Source organism: Piliocolobus tephrosceles, chromosome 14 (genome assembly GCF_002776525.5).
Source record: "Piliocolobus tephrosceles isolate RC106 chromosome 14, ASM277652v3, whole genome shotgun sequence".
NCBI lineage: Eukaryota > Metazoa > Chordata > Mammalia > Primates > Cercopithecidae > Piliocolobus > Piliocolobus tephrosceles.
In genome coordinates, this window is record NC_045447.1 from 46,118,486 (window position 1) to 46,139,784 (window position 21,299).

The following is a 21,299-nucleotide window of genomic DNA, read 5'->3' on the forward strand; positions in this document are numbered from 1 at the left end:
TTATTTTATTTTATTTTATTTTATTTTATTTTATTTTATTTTATTTTTTTGAGACAGAGTCTCGCTCTGTCACCCGGGCTGGAGTGCAGTGGCTGCATCTCAGCTCACTGCAAGCTCCGCCTCCCGGGTTTATGCCATTCTCCTGCCTCAGCCTCCGAGTAGCTGGGACTACAGGCGCCCGCCACCTCGCCCGGCTAGTTTTTTGTATTTTTTAGTAGAGACGGGGGTTTCACCGGGTTAGCCAGGATGGTCTCGATCTCCTGACCTCGTCATCCGCCCGTCTCGGTCTCCCAAAGTGCTGGGATTACAGGCTTGAGCCACCGCGCCCGGCCAGGCTCATTTTATACATTTCCCTCCCCAGACCTTGAATCAGCCATTTCTTCAATGAGTCTTGGTTTCTTTTGCTTTCTTTCCTTTTTGAGATGGAGTCTCACACTGTCACCCAGGCTGGAGTGCAGTGGCACGATCTTGGCTCACTGCAACCTCTGCCTGCTAGGTTCAAGCATTTCTCCTGCCTCAGCCTCCTGAGTAGCTGGGATTACAGGCACCTGCCACCACAACCAGCTAATTTTTTGTGTTTTTAGTAGAGACAGGGTTTCACCATGTTGGCCACGCTGGTCTTGAACTCGTGACCTCATGATTTGCCCGCTTTGGTCTCCCAAAGTACTAGGATTATCAGGCATGAGCCACCACGCCAGGTCGAGCCTTGTTTTTTTTTTTGAGAAGGAAATGGTATTTAGAGACTTCAGTTTGTGCCATAGGGGTGCTTATCACTACTGCGTTAGTCCTTGCTTCTGGGCCTTTTCAGTGGACAGAGCTAATAAATAAGGTGTTATTTTTTGTTTTGAAAGAGAAAAACATATGTGGGATTTATAGTAATAAATCAGTTTAAGATTACAGGCCAGGCTCAATGGCTCACACATGTAATCCCAGCACTTTGGGAGGTCAAGGTGGACAGATGGCTCGAGTCCAGGAATTTTAGACCAGCTTGAGCAACATAATGAGACCCCATGTCTGCAAAAAAACTTAAAAATTAGCTGGGTGTGGTGGCACACGCCTGTAGTCACAGCTACTCAGGAGGCTGAAGTGGGAGGATTGCTTGAGCCCAGGAGGTTGAGGCTGCAGTGAGCCATGATTGCACCACTGCACTCCAACCTAGGCAACAAAGCAAGACCCTGTCTCAGAAAATAAACTTACCTCATCTAAACTTACCAATGAATAATAATATTAAAAAAATAAAATTACAGGGTTTTTATTTAATTTCTTTAAATGTGTATTTGTCTCTTTTTTCTCCCATGCTAGAAATCTTAGTTCCTAACAACATTTATTCATTCTACTTTAATATATATGTATTTCAAAATAATGATAATATTATTTATAGTATGATTAATTCAGTTCAAGATTTTTATCGCAATTTTCTTTTTGATTGGGTTGTATCCCACTAAGGATGTACAATCATAATATTATGCTGTCAAATCACCTGAAATAATTCTTCTCTGTGTGTTTAAGCCTACCAGTTTCATAGTGTTAGATTAATTTGTTTGGTTTTGGTTTTAAGAATTGCCTTATTTATTTTGATTTTACCTTATTTTGTAATTATTTTAAAACATTTAGGTCAGGAGCTGTGGCTCACACCTGTAATCCCAGCATTTTGGGAGGCCAAGGAAGGAGGATCACTTGAGCCCAGGAGTTCAAGACCAGCCTGGGCATCATAGGGAGACCCCCGTCTCTACAAAACATTTACAAATTAGTTGGGTGTGGTGGTGCGCACCTATAACCCAAGCTACTTGGGAGGCTGAGGCGAGAGGATCACTTGAGCCTAGGTATTCAAGGCAGCAGTGAGCTGTGATTGTGCTACTGCACTCCAGGCTAAGATACAAAGTGAGACCCCATCTCTTAAACAAACAAAAAAACAGCAAAAAGCAAAAAATATTTACGTGGTTTTAAAGTAAAAATTGTAAAATAAGCCACATTCAAAGAAGTATAGTTTCCATCCCTGTACTCTCAACCTTGTTACCTTCCTCCCCTTGTAAAATCATTTTTCTTCTGTCTATATATGTTTGCACTCACCCCTTTTCTTAGAAAAAATGCTAACATACTCTGAGCACTGTTTTGCACTTTGCTTTTGTCACTTCACGGCATCCTCGAGATCACTCCATGACTGTACATAGAGCTCTTCCTCATTCCTTTTTCCAGCTGTATATGCTGCCTTGTGCTGCTCCGCATTATTTACTTCTTTTTGATCAGAACTGAAGTCTCCAGCTAGATACATTCTTTCCAGACCTCATGAGGGATAAGTTGGGAGGGTGAGAGAGGGAGCCAAACTTTTTTTATTAAAAAAAAAAGCTTGTAAGCCACACTTGAATTTAAGTCTGTGAGGGGCAGGGTTTGATTACTTGTTCATCCCCAGTGGAGAATCTTCTCAGTGCTAAAGTTGGGGAATACTGGATAGATTTTTAATAAAAGAGGAAATTTCCTCACACCTGTTTATAGCCTGCAGCTTCTTGGATAGAGGTAGGGCAGTTGCGGGCATCTATGGCTGCTGCTAAGAACAGCCGTAGCATACTCTGGAGGCAAACTACCTATTCTTGGTGGCACTTCCAAGGGATTGCTTCCACCTTCTTCCCTCTTTTTTTTTTTTTTTTTTTTGAGACAGAGTCTCGCTCTGTCACCCAGGCTGGAGTGCAGTAGCATAATCTCAGCTCACCGCAACCTCTAATTCCTGGGTTCAAGCTTTTCTCCTTTCTCAGCCTCCTGAGTAACTGGGATTACAGGCACGTGCCACCATGCCTGGCTAATTTTGTGTGTGTGTGTGTGTGTGCGTATATGTGTATTTTTAGTGGAGATGGGGTTTCACCATGTTGACCAAGCTGGTCTCGATCTCCTGACCTCAAATAATCTGCCCGCCTTGGCCTCCCATAGTGCTGGGATTACAGGCTTGAGCCACTGCACCCAGCTCCTTTCCTTTTATTTTACTATCTTTTAGCCTAGATGCATCACTCAGAAATAGAGGGTCTCTCCTCCCTCATCTTGCCTCCCGCAACCCCACCACTGTTTTCTGATGGGAGTGTTTCCCCTGGACGTCCACATACCCAGATCTCTGCTGTCCTCATCATGCCCAATGATCGCTTCTCACTGAGGGCGTACACTCAGGAGCAAGTAACATTCTTTTGCCTTTGGGCCACAGACCCTGCTATTTTTAAATGAAGGGTTTGACTGGACGTGTGTGGTCAAAGTGCTGGTCAAAGTCCCAACACTCTGGGAGGCTGAGGCAGGAGGATCATTTGAGGCCAGGAGTTTGAGACCAGCCTGGGCAATATACAGAGACCCCATCTCTACAAAAAAAAAAAAAAAAAAATTTAAGAAAAAAATAAATAAAATGAGGGGGTAGGCCTAGGTGATTTCTCAGTTTCCTTCTAGCTCTGACTCTAGAATTTCTCCTATCCCATTCAGATAGTTTATGTCGGAATCTGTACTTGAATCTACACCAACAGGTGTGCATGTGTGAGCAGGGAGCGGGGAAGTGGATGTAGATATTTTGTCTATTTAAGTGTATCAACAGTTGGGAAGAATGTGAGGAGAGAAAGGGAGCCAGCAAGCCAGAACTACCACCACATGAGCTTGAACTCTAGGACCTGAGGGTAGGTCCCAGCGTCTGTCTGTTCCCCGCCATCAACTCAGGGCCAATCCTAGGATCCCAGCCTCTAAGCCGGGAAGCCTTCAGCTAGGCAGCACAGGATGGTGTTTCCCAACCTAGCTTGGTTTCTCTTGTTGAATGGAAACTACAGGCCATTTTGACTTCCTTTTGGAGGATTGTCTGAGTGTGGTTTATTGAAGAAAAACAAGCTTCCTGTGGAGGTGGCATCCGATCTATTACTCTCCCTTTGCACGTGACACTTGATGTACTTATTCTCCCCCTTTGCAGCTGAAGGAATGTATCCGAGCACTGGATCAGGAGCACACCCATACTCCCTTCAGGCAAAGCAAACTAACTCAGGTAAAGTGAAATGGGAGCCTTGAGTTTGTTCTGATTCATTCATTTCTTCCTTATTTCATATATTTGTTCATTCAGTTGAGCATCCACTGTCAGTAAGACATGATGCTGGGCATAGTGGGGAAAAGAGAAGGAGAGGAGTCACATTCCTTCCAGGAACTCTGTCTATAAATTGAGTATCATTAATCTAAGAATCTGAAATCTGAAGTGCTTCAAAAATCAAAACTTTTTGTTATTGTTGTTGTTGTTTTTGAGACAGGATCTTGCTCTGTCACCCAGGCTGGAGTGTGGTGGTGTGATCTTGGCTCACTGTGGCCTCTGCCTCCCAGGCTAAAGCAGTCCTCCCACCTCAGCCTCCCAGGTAGCTGGGACTACAGGTGCATGCAATCATGCCCGGCGCTTTTTTTTTTTTTTTTTTTGTAGAAACAGGGTTTCAACATGTTGCCTAGGCTGGCCTCGAACTCCTGAGCTCAAACAATCTGCCTGCCTCAGCCTTCCAAAGTGCTGGGATTACAGGCGTAAGCCACCATGCCTGGCCAAAATTAAAAACTTTTTGAGTGTCATGATGCTTAAGTGATTTCAGATTTTTGGGTTAGGGATGTTCAACCAGAAGTATAATGCAAATATTCCAAAATCTGAAGAAAAAAAAAAAAGTCTGAGATCCAAAACACTTTTCTTCCCAAGCATTTCAGAGAAGGGATACTCAGCCTGTCATAGGACTTTAGGAAGGGGCAGACTCAGGCAAAAAAGTCTGCAGTATGGGCGGCAGGGGTTCCTTGGAGACAGCAGCGCTGTTCTGGTCACCACCTTTTTGTTTATTTCCAGTGTATGGTAACTCTGAGCAGAGCACAGTGGCTTATGCCTGTAATCCCAGCACTTTGGGAAGCTGAGGCAAGAGGATTGCTTGAGCCCAGGAGTTCCAAACCAGCCCGAACAACCTTGCTACAAAAAAATTTAAAAATTAGCCGGGTGTGGTGGCTTGTGCCTGTGGTCCCAGCTGCTTGGGAGGCTGAGGCAGGAGGATTACTCAAGCCCGGAAGGTTGAGGCTGCAGTGAATTGCGATCATGCCACTGCACTCCAGCCTGGGTCCAAAAGAGACCTCATCTTAGAAAAGAAAATGTTGAATTAGTGGAGTCTCTAAGCCTTTGCATTGAATAGGGTGGTGTAGCCGTACTTGATACTTTCTTGGCTCTAAGACTTAGACCAGTGTTTTGGCACAAAAAAATAATGGCTTCAGGCAGTTAAAATGAATGAGCTAGATTTTCTACATGTACTGATAGGAAAGATGACCAAGATCTTTTGTGATGTGAAAAAAGCAAGCTGTAGAACAAGGTAATAATGTGATTGCCTATGTGATTTCTACCATTACGTAGCCACACAGGAAAAAAACGTTTAAAAAGATGCAGAAGAAACAGCATTGGATGTATTTGGAAGTAACAATGGGAATAAAGGTGAAACTGCAACTTTTCATTTAAAAGATCATGTGCCGTGTGATCACTTTTTGTTTTTATCATTTTTAAAATGTGTGTTGTCACATTTTAAAAATGTGTTATAGAGAAAAACACTACACAAAAAAATTACATAAATGTTAACTATGATTATTCTTAGTGGAACAAATAGAGTTTTTGTTTTGTTTTGTTTTTCTGTCATGAAAATGTGCCTCTTTATTAACAGAAAACTCCAGTAGATGTTAAATCAGTATTCATGATGTCTGTGGAAGAGTGGCATGGGAGGGTGTACCTAGGTATAAACAGCTGTGAAGACAGCTGTGGGTGTCCTGGGTTCTTTTTCGCCTTGTGTCCTGTGCACAGTGGAGGACAGACAAGGTAGAGGGATATCTAGAAGAAGATCTTTTTGTATGCTGCAGGATGAAGCCAGCCCCACACATGAGCAGAGTTTTATTCTGTGCAGCTAGAGTAGTGGCTCCATAGGACCTGGGCAGAACCTGTAAGAATATAGTTCCTTACCCATCACAGTTGGTGATCTGTGGGTTAGGTCTTCTCAAACATGATTTTAACCAGGGACCCAGGGACCCAGGGACCCAGGAACCTCCTGTGTGGTTAGTCCTGATTCTGACATTGGCTCTGTTATTTTTTTACTTACTTATTTATTTATGAGAGGGAGTCTTGCTCTGTTGCCCAGGCTGGAGTGCAGTGGTGTGATCTCGGCTCACTGCAACCTCCACCTCCTGGGTTCAAGCGATTCTCCTGCCTCAAGCCCCTGGAGTAACTGGGACTACAGGTGTGTGCCACCATGTGGCACGGAATTTCAGTAGAGACGGAATTTCAACATGTTAGCCAGGCTGGTCTTGAACTCCTGACCTCAGCTGATCTGCCTGCTTTGGCCTCCCAAAGTGCTAGGATTACAGGCATGAGCCACTGTACCCAGCCAGCTCTGTTATTTTTTAAGACAAGTTCCCCATTCCCAGAAAATGTATTTCTTTTTAATTAAAACATAAGAATTCCAATTCTACATACAAGTGTAAAGAAGAAAGTAAAACATAACTTAAAGTCCCAGACCTCAGTGATAACCACACACTGCTATGTTAATGAACTTCCTTCTAGTCATCTCTCCGCCTGCGTAGCCTCATATGGATCCGCTTACGGAGTTATGGGATCATACACGTTTTTCCCTCGAAGATATAAGCTTTAGATATCTTTCTATGTTCCTGAGTACAGGTATAATCACTTTTAATGATTTTATTATATTCAGTGTATAATTATTTAGTTTGTTCCCTGTTTATAGATACCTAGATTTTTACTACATATTACTATTATAAATAATGTAATGAATATCATACATTTTTTTGGTCAATTGAGCAATTATCTCCATAGGATAAAGTCCTAGAAGTGTGATTGCCAAATCAAGAGTATACATACTTTTTCCTGTTTTTTTTTTTTTTTTTTTTTTTTTTTGAGATAGGTTCTTGCTATGTTGCCCAGGCTAGTCTTGAACTCCTGGGCTCAAGCGATCCTTCTGCCTCAGCCTTCTGAGTAACTGGGACTACAGGTGAGTGCCACCGTGCCTGGCTTCTTTTTACATTTTCATACATATTGCCAAACTGCCCTCTGGAAAGTTTGTCCAGTTCATGGTACATGCCAGAATAGAAGAGTACCCATTTCCCTGGACCCTCACCGGGGAAGATCATCATTAGTCTCTTAATCTTACGAGCTAAAAATACCAGGTTTTTAAATAGTTTGTTTGCATTTTTTGGATTGGTGATGTGATGAGTACCTTTTTCTGTGTTTATTTGCCATTTGTATTTTTTATTTTGTGAATTACCTTTTTGTGGGCAGAAGGGAACTATGGCCCAGCGTCCTGCACCTAGTAAGTAGTCAGTATGCACTTTGTTAATTGACTTCACTCATTGACCTGCCTTCTGTTTTGGACAGGTCCTAAAGGACTCTTTCATCGGCAATGCCAAAACCTGCATGATCGCCAACATCTCACCAAGCCACGTGGCCACTGAACACACTCTGAATACCTTGCGCTATGCTGACCGGTAAGTCAGCTCCCAGATGGCAGGCTATGTGTAAGTGGGCATGTGCGTGCCTGTGCAGCAGGCATGTGTGTGCAACACATGTGCACGTGTGTGTGTGCAAGTGCATGCACGTGTCTCTCCCACTCACACACACATAGGGATCTGACTTTGAGTGCCATAGCCTTGTTTTTGGCGATTAGTCATTTGAAGACTGTGACCTGGTAGGCCCTATCACTTTGCAAGCATGACAAGAGGAAGATGACACTTTCCCTTGTTCAGGAGTTGACTCTGTCAGTGGCTTTTAAATGGCTAGTGGGAAGTGAAGTATTAATGGGTGGAAGGCTCAGTGATGTTTTCTTCCTGCTGGCCTCAGCCCAAATTGTGAGAGATAGAAGACGTATGACTTGTCAAGGCAGAATCACTTAGAGCTATGTATGTCCAGAAGGGCCCAACCCAGACATGTTAGAGGATAAACTGAGGCCCAGAGAAGGGTAGGATCTTTCCAAAGGCTCACTAGGAGTTGGTGTCAGAGCCAGCAACTCTGCCTGCCTGGCCAGGCCTCTTTATGGATGACTGTGGTATCTGCTGAGATCCCTTCCATCTCTCACCCTGTGGTCACATGTGCCTCTCCCAGTAGGTAAGACGTTTTTGATGGCCATGACTGGGAAGCAGTGCTACTGGCATCTAGTGAGCAGAGGCCAAGGATGCTACTAAACATCCTTCAAGAAATAATTATCTGGTACAAAATGTCAATAGTGTTAAGGTTGAGAAACCCTGGGAATAGACAAGTCATTTTTCCCTTAATGGAATGAGCACAAGCCTGCGTATTTCTGGAGGTTTTGCTTCCTGAGGTACCAGCAGGTTTGAGGGAACTCATTTTCCCAGAGAAGCCTGAAAGGGGGTGGTTTGCAGAAAAAGAGGACTCTGCGGAATTGCAGGTAAGTGGTGGACACGGACTCCTGAGTTGGCCTCCCTCCAGGAAGCAGTGTGGGCCCTGCATGAACACAGTGCACTTCTGAGACTGGCGTCTCTGGCCTGTCCCGTACATGGGGCTGTGGTGATTTCCAAAAGGCTTCTTCTGATCGTGGAATGTTGGGTGCATGCTTACATCCTCAGAGAAGACACTGTTCTTTCTCGTTTGTTTGTTTTTTAAAGACAGAGTCTTACCCTGTCACCCAGGCTGGAGTGCAATAGTGTGATCATGGCTCACTGCAGCCTCGAACTCCGGGGCTCAAGCAATACTCCCCGCCTCAGCCTCCCAAGTAGCTGGGACTACAGACACGCATCACCATGCCTGGCTAATTTTTTTATTTTTAGTAGAGACGAGGTCTTGCTCTGTTGCCCAGGTTGGTCTTGAACTCCTGGGCTCAAACGATCCTCCTGCCTCAACCTCCCAAAGTGCTAAGATTACAGATGTGAGCCACTATAGCCAGCCAACACTGCTCTTTTTCATTCAGGTACAGAGGGGTATCTCATGCTGAAACAGAATGTTCCCTTTTCCTCTTATTCTATCCCAGGTAAAGAAGTAACTCCCAATCCTTGTAATACTTTTCTTTGGTTTTTGTTTTCCCAGAAAGCTATAGAAAAGGAATTGCAGAATGTGTGAAAATATACATTTAACATAAATGATTATTTACAGGGTCAAAGAACTAAAGAAAGGCATTAAGTGTTACACTTCAGTTACCAGTCAAAATCGGACATCTGGAAACTCCTCCCCAAAACGAATTCAGAGCTCCCCTGAGGTTTTGTCAGGGGACAAATGTTCTCCCAAAAAAGTCAAGCGGGGACTTCAGCAGTCACTCACAGTGGCAGCCCCTGGCTCCACAAGAGGGAAGGTCCATCCTCTGACCAGCCACTCACCCAACATTCCTTTTGCTTCTGCACCTAAGGTCTCTGGTAAAAGGGGTGACTCCAGAGGGAGTCCTTCACAAGAGTGGGTCATTCATGCTAGCCCTGTGAAAGGAACCGTGCGCTCTGGACATTCGGTCAAAAAAAAGGCAGAAGAGTCAGCACCATTGTGCTCTGAGAAAAATCGAATGGGCAACAAAACTGCCCTTGGGTGGGGAAGCAGGGCCTCAGGCCCAGAAGGCCTAGTGTGTGGTAAGGTGTCCACCAAGTGCAAGAAAGTGCAGACCGTGCAGCCAGTACAGAAGCAGCTTGTGTCGCGAGTTGAGCTCTCCTTTGGCAATGCCCACCACAGGGCTGAGTACAGTCAAGACAGCCAGAGGGGCACACCTGCTAGGCCTGCCTCTGAAGCTTGGACAAATATCCCGACACAGCAGAAGGAGAGGGAGGAACATCTGCGTTTCTATCACCAGCAGTTCCAACAGCCACCTCTCCTCCAACAGAAGTTAAAATACCAACCACTGAAAAGGTCTTTATGCCAGTACAGGCCCCCTGAGGGTCAGCTCACGAATGAGACTCCCTCTCTGTTCCACTCCTACTCTGAAAACCATGATGGAGCCCAAGTAGAGGACCTTGATGACAGTGATTTCAGTGAAGATTCTTTTTCACACGTCTCTAGTCAGAGGGCCACAAAGCAAAGGAACACTCTGGAAAATAGTGAAGACTCATTCTTCCTGCACCACACATGGGGGCAGGGTCCTGAGAAGCACGTGGCAGAAAGACGGCAGAGTCTGTTTTCTAGCCCCAGGACAGGTGACAAGAAAGATCTAACTAAAAGCTGGGTGGACTCCAGGGACCCCATAAACCACAGCAGAGCAGCACTCGATCACAGCTGCAGCCCAAGGAAGGGGCCCGTGGACTGGAGCAGAGACAACTCTACTTCTTCAGGGCCTTCTCCCAGAGACAGCCTGGCAAAGAAGCCTTACTGTTCGCAGGTAGATTTCATATATAGACAGGAAAGAGGTGGAGGCTCTTCCTTTGATCTCAGACAGGATGCCTCCCAAAGTGAGGTTTCTGGGCAGAATGAGGGCAACTTGCCATCCCCTGAGGAAGATGGTTTCACTTTCTCATCGTCCCACATTGCAGTTCCTGGATCCCCAGACCAAAGAGACACAGTTACCACACCTCTAAGAGAAGTAAGTGCAGACGGCCCAATCCAGGTGACCAACACTGTAAAAAACAGTCATCCTGTCCCAGGAGAGGACCCTAGGGGGCAGTTAGGCACGCACGCTGAATATGCTTCTGGACTCATGGCTCCCCTCACCGTGTCCCTCCTGGAGAACCCAGAAAATGAAGGGTCTCCTCCCTTGGAGCAGCTGGTCCAGGATGGGGCGATGCACAGTCTAGTGGCAGAGAGCACAGGGGGCCCAGTTGTGGGCCACACAGTGCCATCTGGTGATCAAGAGGCAGCCTTGCCAGTGTCTTCAGCAACTGAGCACCTGTGGCTCTCATCATCTCCCCCTGATAATAAGCCTGGTGGTGATCTTCCAGCTCTGTCCCCATCACCTATCCATCAGCACCCAGCTGACAAGCTGCCTGGCGGTGAGGCAGACCTGGGAGAGGCCTGCCAGAGCAGAGAGACTGTGCTTTTCTCCCACGAACATGTGGGTAGTGAGCAGTACGATGCTGATGCAGAGGAGACGGGGCTGGATGGCTCCTGGGGTTCCCCAGGAAAGTCCTTCTCCACCATACATATGGGGGTACCCCATTCTGGACCTACGCTCACCCCACGAACAGGAAGTAGTGATATGACTGACCAGCTCTGGGCCCAGGAGAGAAAACATCCTACAAGGCTTGGTTGGCAGGAGTTTGGTTTGTCCACAGACCCGATGAAGTTGCCCTGCAACAGTGAGAATGTCACATGGCTCAAACCCAGGCCGATCTCAAGGTGCTTAGCAAGGCCAAGTTCTCCCTTGGTTCCCAGCTGCTTTCCCAATTCTGCAGGGACACTCCATCAGCCCACCCTGGAGCAAGCACAGTAAGTTGGACACTTTCCCTACGACTTGAGCCACTTTGGCACCCACCCTCCACTGCAGCTTACTGTTTTGTCATGGACAAAGAGAAGCCATGCAGGGGTATGCAGATGAGCCAGTCTGCTTCTAGCTCCAACCCTCTGCTTTGGTCCCGGGCCCTCCACAGGAAGTAGAAATGAGAGCAGAACAGGCAATAGGCTCCATCTTGTGCCAAGTATGCCAGTTGCAGTCACAGCCTTGAGAGCCTTTCTGCAGGAAAGCTGTGGGAAATGGGCAGCTCCTGTGGAAGAGCAGCAGCACCTGGCCCTGCCCCTCAGTACCGCTGGGGAGGCAGGGGACAGCTTGGGAAGCCCCGTCTCCCTCCCTGTATCTCGTTGGTACTCTGTAATTCCTTACCTAATCCTGAGAAAGAGCAGGTGAGGGGGAGCTGGGTGTTAAGATAGCCTTGGTCAAAACCTTGACCATTTTCGGCAGAGGCAGCTCTCAGCTTAGAAATGAGATCAGCTCCAGAAAGCTACCCAGGAGAGGCTGGGAGGCCAGAAAGATCACGGTGTTCTCTCTGGTGTTCCCAGGCAGGTGGTCATCCGAGCACACCAGGAACAGCTGGATGAAATGGCTGAGCTTGGCTTCAAGGAGGAGACGCTGATGAGCCAGCTGGCTTCTAATGTAAGTAGCCCTGGCTGGACACTCACAGGCTGTTGGGAATTAGCCTGCAGCTAATTTGATGGTCATCCTTGTTTGTCGTGGCCGTGTCTGGGGAAAGGGTCTCCTGGCACACACTAACCGTGTAACTGAGGCCTCGCGCCTCCTCTTGCCACACCTTTGAGACATCTTGACTATAGGTACAGGTGGGAGATGGTGCCTCACTCACCTTTCCCTGGCTAAAATGTTTCCAGCCTCTATCCTTAGCTGCTCTGCCTTCCAAGTGGTTTGTCGGGGCCCCTCCCTGTGACTAACAGTGACCAGTCTGCTGCCTATCACACGTAGGTATTTCTACCAAATACCCTTCTGCCCTACAAAATATTCCTCTGCTTGGAAAGTGTCTCGAATGCAGAGCAGCGGGCCCTACCCTGTGCCATAGCAACTATCCTACATGTTCTCCTGCCGGAAGAGTGGCCTGGGTTCTGAAACTTTCCTGCCAGAGGAGGGACTAAAAAAGCAGATCTGGCAGAGCGCCAGCAAGAGCAAAGGCTGTATTCGTCCCTTGTTTCCTTCTCAGGATTTTGAAGATTTTGTGACCCAGTTGGATGAAATCATGGTTCTGAAATCCAAGTGCATCCAGAGTCTGAGGAGCCAGCTGCAGCTCTATCTCACCTGCCACGGGCCCACCGCAGCCCCTGAGGGAACAATGGCGTCTTAGAGCCAGACCCTGTGCCGAGACGGCGGGGGCCCTGCAGGAGCCTGTGCTGGGCTCTCAGGGGCTCGAGGAGCCTCTGCCAGGTCCTCCCTGCACACACCAGAACCCACACGCTGGTCCTGCCTGTGCTAGCCTCACCCCAGCCCCACGTGGCCTCAGATAGGTCCCAGCTTCTTCCTCAGTGCCAGGCCCCTGTCCCTCCTCAGTTCCATGCACAGGAGCTCCTCCAAGGGTGGGCCAGGCTGAAGAACCTAATGCCTTTCTCTTGGGCCTAGAGAATGTGCTTAACTGACCCCTTGCCTGTGGGAACATATTTGGGTCTAATAACCCTGAACATGTTTCTAAGTTTGGGGATCAGAGGATGGGGTGGTCAGTGGTAGCCTAGAGGTCAGAGGTCACATGACAGAGAAGACAACATGCTGAGCCCAGAGGCTTCACCAGCTGAATTCTGTGCCTGACTTAGAAGACTAAACACTGGCCCAAACTCAAACATTGGTGCTAAGGGGACAGGGGTCGGGTGAGCTCTGCTCCATCAGCCCTTGGAGATTGATTTGGGGATTTAGAGGCATTTTTGAAAATGTAAATCGGACAAACCTTGACTTGATGTGTCACTAACAGCAGCAGATGTGGGACAGGCCTTATACTTACGGCTCCCTTCCCTTCCTGCAATCCAGTTTTGAGACGGAAGAGGGTGCCTGTGTCACACATCAGTTTTTCTCCTGACTTTGGTGGGGGTGAAAGGCCTCTGTACAATGCCCGATACTCTCATGCTTCCATGGCACCTCCTGGCTCCTATCTGGGACACCTCACTCGCCAGCCCCGTCATGGAATAGTCCATCTCCTAGCCTGGCCCTCATCCAGTTCACCCTGCCCAGCCACCCTGCCTCTCAGGTCTGTGTTGGGAACCTAGGCAGAGTGCTCTGTTCAACAGTCTGAGGCCTCTGAAACAGAATTCACACACAAGCCTTCAGCCGAGTTCCGCCTGCTGTGTATCTTTTTAGCAGGAAGCAGCTCAGGACAGGGAAGACAAAGTAGCCTCCAGGTGCCAATTACTTTAAAGCCACTCTGGGTAAAATGGAGATTCATGAGTCACAATTTTGGCCCGAACACCCATTACTATGGAGCTTTTATTTCCTTCAGATAAAGGATAACTTTTTACGGCTTTAAAAGGAGGGCTTAATTAAAAGGCCAAGAGAAGGGTTAAATGGCTCTCTTGAGACGCTAGCAGCCTGGCCCAGCCACCTTGTCAGCCTCACAGTGCCTCACGTGGCCGCCTTATTGGTGCTTCCGGCCCCGGGACACTGCGGCCTCTCCTCACATGATCACTAAAAACCTTCAAAGACCCAGTCTAGCCAAAAGCTCAAGTGGGACAATGGCACGGTTTTAAGGTCAAGGACAAAAACTTTAGGAATGAACCCTGTTCTATCACATACAACAGCATCACTGAGAGCTGGTGAGACAGTTTTAAATCCAGTCCTGCTTGTGGCACATGATGCATAAATGCCTGCTGCTCACAGTAAAAGGGCTTCTTCCTCTTTTAGTGGGTGATCCCCGTGAAGGTCCGGCCTATGCCAACTCCACAGTCAGGAAGGCCTACGTCCTTGGTCTGTGGACGGAGCTGGGTCAGGTTTAAAAAGACTCAGTCTAGGCTTGCCTTTGCAAACCAAAAAACGGGACAGGTCTGAAATGGGAAGAAAGTTCCAAAACAGAAAATGATTAGGTCCTACTCTATCCCCAGCAAATCTAAGCAAGAAATCCCTTTATATACCACATGGCCCCCCACTCCCATAAAACAGCCTTGGTAATAAAGAAGTTATCAAACCAAGACACCTTTTAGATTTTTATTAGTAGTTCTCTCTGAAGAATCAAAATAGTTAGCAAATTATTTTAGATTCATCAAGACTGTATATCCTTTGTATTTAGATCTTTAATCATGTACAACATAATACAAAACAAACCAAAGAGACTGATTTCTATGACTAGGTGTTATTCATTGTGTCATCCTAAAGCAGTGGGCTGGAAGGGAAGCTGTTCAAGAACAGAGGTGGAGTTAGTGCTGGCCAACTAAATCATGGCCTGTCTGCTCACCCATTCAATGTGCCAGGAAGGGGCCAATGATTTCTTAAACTAACAACTGATTCCTAGAGCAGGGGCTCTAAAACCCTGGGTAGCAGAGGACTGTGGTCCAAACCAAGCCAAAAGAAACAGGCTGGGGTAGGGAAGCGTGGTGACTGCCTGGCAGAAAAGGCAAACTCTGGGCCCCATAGGGAAAAGTGCATTCTTTGCACCTCAGAGACATTGCAGAACCAGTGTTAACACTATGAGACTTTGTTAGGAGGGAAAAAAATAAAACCCTGGAAGAATCTTTCACTTGAACTCAACTTGATTAGAGTTCAGTCTAGCAGTCTCGGGGGAAGGGGGAAGCACCTAGCTCCACAGCAGCACTGAGTCTGGCCCTCCCGCCCCATCTCCCCAGCCCCTCTCAGCAACTAGGCCAGGCTTTAGCTGAGGACATAAAGACCCCAGAAAGACTAGGGTAGTCTCTCTGGAGGGCTGAGGTGGGAAGGACACTTCTCAAAATGCAAATACGTTTAATATGGAAGGAGCCAGGACAGTTCTGGGGGCATTTGCCCGATCTTCCCCACCTCCCCAGCTCAGGGCCTAGGCTCACAGAGACTGGCGAGCACAGTCTCCACATCTGACCTTCTAACCCCCAAAAGAAAATCTGGAAGCTGCCCCTTCTCTTTCCCCACAGCTGGGCTCTGCAGGGCCTCCCAGGGATGGTGGTTCTGCGGCAGGACCTAGGCAGGGCCTGGTCTCAGCTGGCTCCTGCCCGAGCCATGAGGTCTTCCAAAGCATTGTCCTGGTCATTGTTGTGTAATAGCAAAACTTCCTTAATGTCTTTCAGCTCAAAGCCCATCTCCTTAAATTTGCTCATTAACTGAAGAAACTCCATCATCTAAGGGAGAGAAGAGAACACAGATTAAAGAAAAGGGTGGGGTCACAGCACAGCCGAGTGAAGGAGTATGTGTGTGGGGGACTGGGGGAAAGCGGAATGGATTGAATCTCCATAAGGTCCCCTAGCAAGCAGAGGTGGGCTGTGGTGGAAGCCAAGGCAGACAGGTTTGGTGACGGCCATCGACCTTCAGGAGTCAGCCCAGTCCCAGCTCACTCTTGCAACCTCTATCTGGGTCCCACCACCCACAACCATCTTCCCACCAAGGAAGGAAACTGAACCCAGACATGGCTGCTCTTCAGAGAGCAGTCTAGGCAAAGAGTCCAGCAATTTCCCTCCCTAGTCATCTAAAAGTTTGGCTTTTAGCTCAGGCCAATGTTCCCTTCCCTTCACTGGGATTCTAAAGTTTTCAACCCAGTGCTTCAACCACCAACCCAAACACAGGCCTCGGCCTGTCTGAATACTTGGGAGATTCTGCCCTTTATGTGCTTCTACCTGTAGTCACTGGCAAAGCAAAAAGGTTGTGTGTGGGCCAAGGGAAAAAAACCAGGATGGACTACTTGGTCCCTCCTTTCCAGAGGGTTCCCATGAAGTGTGAAGATTCCCACCTTTTCTTCTGAACACTGGTGCATTTCCAGAGCCTCTTCCACTAAAAGAGGGTCGAAGCCCTTCTCGCACAGCTGTCCATGTGCAAAGAGATAGTCAAGAATCTAAGAAAAGAAACAAGGGATTTAGCACCTACTGCTACTCTTTGCTGTACTTTCCAAGAGACCTCAACAAACTGGAGTGTGTGAAGTCCACTCCCCGCCCCACCCAGGCCGTCAGATACTGGATAGGATTTGATTTTGTGCCTTGACTGTGTCCAACACAACAGGACTCCAGTGACTTTATTGAACATAGGCACAGCCTTCTAAACATGAGTAGGCATTTTCCAAAGGAATTGCTGCCACAGCTGACACACCTACCAGAATGTCAACTCCACAGCCTGCGCAGGCAGCTACTCTAAGAAACAGCACAAGTCAGAAAATGTCACCAAGGTCTAACACTCCAGTACCCTATTCAACATTTTGGGCATAGATGACAGGATGAAAATTCCTAGGAGACATTTGACCATACCCCAAGCCTAGCTTTGCCCCTTTTGGAGGGGCAAAGAAAGAGGGGGTAGTTGGAGAACAGCTTCAATTCTCCCAAAGCTGTCTCTCGGCCTGCGTCCTGGAATAGCTTCCAAAAGAAGTACTGCTCCCAAGGCTGCTGGCTTTCCCCAGTATACGCCCCATGTCCTCGCAAACCCACAGGAAAGGAGGCTGGTGGTACAAGTCTGAGGGGCTCTAGGACAGGGGAGGACACTACTCCAGCTCCACAGGTCTGAGCCTGCCCTCCTGGCTGATCAACCACTCACCTGCTCAATATTCTCTCCTTTCTTCTTCATGGCTCTGAGGACACACTCATACGAGTAGCCCATGTTGACCACCGTCTCCACACACTGCCGCTCACTGGGGGACAGCATCTGCAGTTCAGAATAGGCCTGGGGACAGCTGGGCATGTTGGGCACTTGTGACACTGAGAAATTAGGAGGGGTGACCTAGTAGTGGAGAAACAAGAAGATCAAGGCAAGAAGACCTGGGCCCCCAAATAAGTCACTGAGGCAGCCTAGTCCAGGGGTTGGTATTTCTGACACTATTCAAGCCCCAAGACAAGCAGTCAAGTTGGAAGAAACTGCCAGGTTGCTGGCCTGACATCCTGAAAAGGAACGAAGAGAGAAGGGAGTGCCAGCTGAGAGGGAAAAAGCTGGGAGGTCATCTGCAGCTAAGGCTGTCCTGCTCTGCCCTCGTCCCACCTTGGTGATCGAGAAAGCACACCACCACCACAGGCCCTTGCATGCCCAAATCTCCAGGGCGTGAGTTGAAGAAAGAAGTTGTGGCTGCCCCCAGGACTTATGTCCAAGCTGGCTGCAATGATTTCTCTCCAGAATTGTCCCTTTCCCAGGCTGAAGTATCAGTTCTGAGGGGTCATTCTGCACTTCAAATACTCCCACTTTGGAGCTAATCTATCCCAAAGTCTCTACTCTCGGGCAGAGGCTGTGAGTGTGGTTCCCATGCATGGACAGTTCAGGAACCCAAGGTTTTGAGGGGACTCCACACCTTTGCCCTACATCATGTACTGTGCTTCATTTCCTGCCAAAGCTGCCATTCTACAGCGCCGGGACAGAAGGCATACTAGCCACACCGGGCTGGATCCCACAGACTGAATCTGAACTCTAGGGACCCGCCCACCAGTTACAGGCAGCCTGCTCCCTGCCACTGGAACTTACTAACCCCAATCTGATAGGCGTACAGAGTCCCGTGATTAACTCCCCCACTACTTCTGATCACAAATCAGGCCCAAGGCACGAAGACAGCACACTCCCAGGCCAAAGGATCCATCCACCATAGGAACAAGGTCATAAGCCCTTTTACAGCTTGGCGCAGGTCTCAAGATTACCAGGGAAGATGTTTCAGACAATTTTTTTTTTTAATTTTCTTGTTTTATTCGAGGGGAGGGGGTCATGGTTAGGTGGTAGGAAGCCCTCTGTCCTAGAAGCAAGTTCGAAATTATACAGATATAACCAGATGCTCTCCTCGAAGTCTGCTGGGGAAAGCCAGGATGGCTATAGGCCTCAGAGCCCATTCTGTTTGTGCTTAACCATCTCACCCACAGCACACTCAGCAGCCCAAGCACAGGGCTGTCATTAGGTTACAAGAGTCACAATAAGGCACAGGGATTGGATCACACCAATCTAGCCACTTGGCAGGTCTAAGATTGTGTCTCCCTCTTAGAGACAGGCTTTAACCTGGGCTAAAGAATACCAACAGCCACAGAGTAATGCCAGCTCTCACATGACGTTCCCCAGCCAGGAAGGAGTCAGGACTATTCTTCAACTGCCTGCCCTTCTCATAATGCCTCCTGAATGGCTGGTGGGATGCGGGCATACACCCAGAATACTGTACATTACAAATGTCAATAAAATCATACCTAGCTGGGCACGGTGGCTCACACCTGTAATCCCAGCACTCTGGGAGGCCGAGGCAGGTGGATCACGAGGTCAGGAGTTCGAGACCAACCTGGCCAACATAGTGAAACCCCAGCTCTACTAAAAATACAAAAATTAGCCCGGTGTGGTGGCACGTGCCTGTAGTCCCAGCTACTCGGGAGGCTGAGGTGGGAAAATCGCTTGAACCCGGGAGGCGGAGGTTGCAGTGAGCCGAGACCATGCCATTGCACTCCAGCCTGGGTGACAGAGTGAGACTCCGTCTAAAGAAAAAAAAAACACATCTATTTTAAACATACATGCAGTACTCACACCCTACTGGTGGAAATGTTATTTGGTAATCTTTAGGTAAACATGGCATAAATCCAGAAAACTATTCAGATTCTTTGATCCAGTTGCCTATTTATAGGAAACCAGTCTAAAGAAATAATAATAATGCAAACCAATATTTATGTATAGGAATATATCCATCTCAACATCATTTGTAATAAATATTAGGGTCAACCTACCAAATATCCAGCGCAGGGTGTTAGGTTAGCAAATAATGAACATATGACTGTTAATTATTTAAAGCATCTGAATTAAGTGAAAAAACAGCGGGTGAGGTGGCTCACACCTGTAATTCCAGCACTTTGGGGAGCCAAGGTGGGCGGATCACCTGAGGTCGGGAGTTCAAGACCAGCCTGACCAACATGGAGAAACCCCATCTCTACTAAAAATACAAAATGAGCCGGGTGTGGTGGTGCATTCCTGTAATCCCAGCTACTTGGGAGGCTGAGGTAGGAGGATCGCTTGAACCCAGAAGGTGGAGGTCTCGGCCAAGATTGTACCACTGCACTCCAGCCTGGGTGACAGCGAGACACCGTCTCTAAATTAATAAATAAATAAGAAAAAAATAAGATATATTTACTAATTGTACATGCTCTACAATTATAGCTATACGTTTTTAAAAGATGCATGAGATATTAAATGACTGATTTTAAATGGATGATTTTAAAGAATCATCTATCCTAATACAGGATACTTTCCTTAAACAGGGACAAACAAAATAAGATGTCACCTTCATATAAATGTTTTATGAATCAAACAGGCAATAGGCTAATCCAGCAGACCCCAAACAGACAGACAAGATTTGAAAGGATCCCTCATCAAAATTGTAAGTGTTTAATTTCTCCAGTTAGTCACCAAATTTATTTACTCCAAGGTACCATTTTCAAATATATATAATGTTCTTAGGAGTAATATAGATATGACTTTTTAAACACTATTAACTGCATTCATGGTAGCCATTTGTCATTATTTTTTCAATAAAAGAATAGTAAAATTTAGTTCCTGGAGGGGCAAAGGTGGACTCTGGCATAAAAAGGGATTTTCATACTCGATGACTGAAGTGCTCCATATTTGTAACCAAGTAGAACTAGACAAAAATGAAGAATTATTATGAAATCTTTCCAAATTAAATATGAGTGAGGGAAAGTAAGTTTGTGAGAGGAGACAAATATTAATGCTCCAGCTTCTGAAGAGTCTGAGCATGCTCTCAGGCCTCAGACGGTGGCAGTCCTTTCTACAGCTATGCAGCCCTCAAGCATAACCTCAAGACAGCTTCTACCAAGTGTTTCCATACACCTCCTTTTCCCACTGCTAATGTGTGCACAACTCAACAGGCACACTGCCACCTGCGGTCCCACAGAGCTTTGGGCACGCTGCTGGCAAAGTACTTACCACATTACATTAATGTGAGCTTGCAGAGGTCAGTTACCATGTCATGCCCATTTCTAAATCCCCAGGGCCTGGCTCTTGACTTTACACTTACTGGTCTTCATCAATAGTTGTGGAATAAATTGAAGTCCATTAGAATTTTCAAAGGGAGAATTTCATTTAACACACTAAAATGATCAAATGTCTTTACCATCTCTTCTTCCCAAAAGCCCACTAAAATGATCACAAACTAAGGCCAGTCACAATGGCTCATGCCTATAATCCCAGCACTTTGGGAGGCTGAGGAAGAAGGACTGCTTAAGCTGAGGATTTCAAGACCAGCCTGGACAACATAGTTGAGACCCATCTCTACAAAAAACAAAAAGTTAGCCAGGTGTGGTGGCACATGCCTGTAGTCCCAGCTACTCAAGAAGGCTGAGGCAGGAGAATCACTTGAGCCCAGGAGGTCAAGGCTGCAGTGAGCCCCGATTGCAGAGTAAGACCCTGTCTCAAAAAAATAAATAAAAATTTTAAAATAAAGAATTAAAACTGTATTCATCTTTAAAGCAATAAAAGGAAAGGCGGTAGCAGTGGACAATATATTTCTTCTTCTTTTTAAATAAAAAAACAAAGACAAGGTCTCACTATTGCTCCCAGGCCGGCCTTGAAGTCCTGGGCTCAAGCAATCCTCCCACCTCGGCCTCCCAAAATGCTGGGATTACAAGTGTGATGTATTTCAATTAAATTTTAGAATGTGGAAAGATAATGAAGGGATGGTAATTGCCAGCAATGAAGTTATAAAGTAAGTAAGTAGGAAAGGGGGGAGTCAGTTTATCAGCCCATTAGGACCCCTAAGAGAGGCTCAGACTCTGGAAGCACCAGGTAATACTGGGATAAGGCACAGAT

General features: G+C 47.0%; 2 protein-coding genes across 7 annotated transcripts in view; one reads left to right on the forward strand and one right to left on the reverse strand.

Moving 5' to 3' along the window:
- KIF24 (kinesin family member 24) overlaps positions 1 to 14,681 on the forward strand; it is a 63,860-nt gene extending 49,179 nt beyond the window's left edge. Inside the window, exons 8-12 of the mRNA XM_023203323.2 lie at positions 3,926 to 3,997; positions 7,388 to 7,497; positions 9,116 to 11,359; positions 11,927 to 12,020; positions 12,574 to 14,681. Of these exons, the coding sequence (XP_023059091.2) occupies positions 3,926 to 3,997; positions 7,388 to 7,497; positions 9,116 to 11,359; positions 11,927 to 12,020; positions 12,574 to 12,714 (2,661 nt within the window). The 3' untranslated portion in view covers positions 12,715 to 14,681. The remainder of the gene's footprint in view (positions 1 to 3,925; positions 3,998 to 7,387; positions 7,498 to 9,115; positions 11,360 to 11,926; positions 12,021 to 12,573) is intronic.
- The window catches only part of UBAP1 (ubiquitin associated protein 1), a 77,072-nt gene continuing 70,312 nt past the window's right edge, over positions 14,540 to 21,299 (reverse strand). For all 6 annotated transcript variants that reach the window (XM_026456177.1, XM_031933991.1, XM_026456180.1 and 3 more), the window contains 3 exons: positions 17,067 to 17,249; positions 16,276 to 16,377; positions 14,540 to 15,670 (listed from right to left, as the gene is read on the reverse strand). In XM_026456177.1, the coding sequence (XP_026311962.1) occupies positions 15,530 to 15,670; positions 16,276 to 16,377; positions 17,067 to 17,249 (426 nt within the window). In that variant the 3' untranslated portion in view covers positions 14,540 to 15,529. The remainder of the gene's footprint in view (positions 15,671 to 16,275; positions 16,378 to 17,066; positions 17,250 to 21,299) is intronic.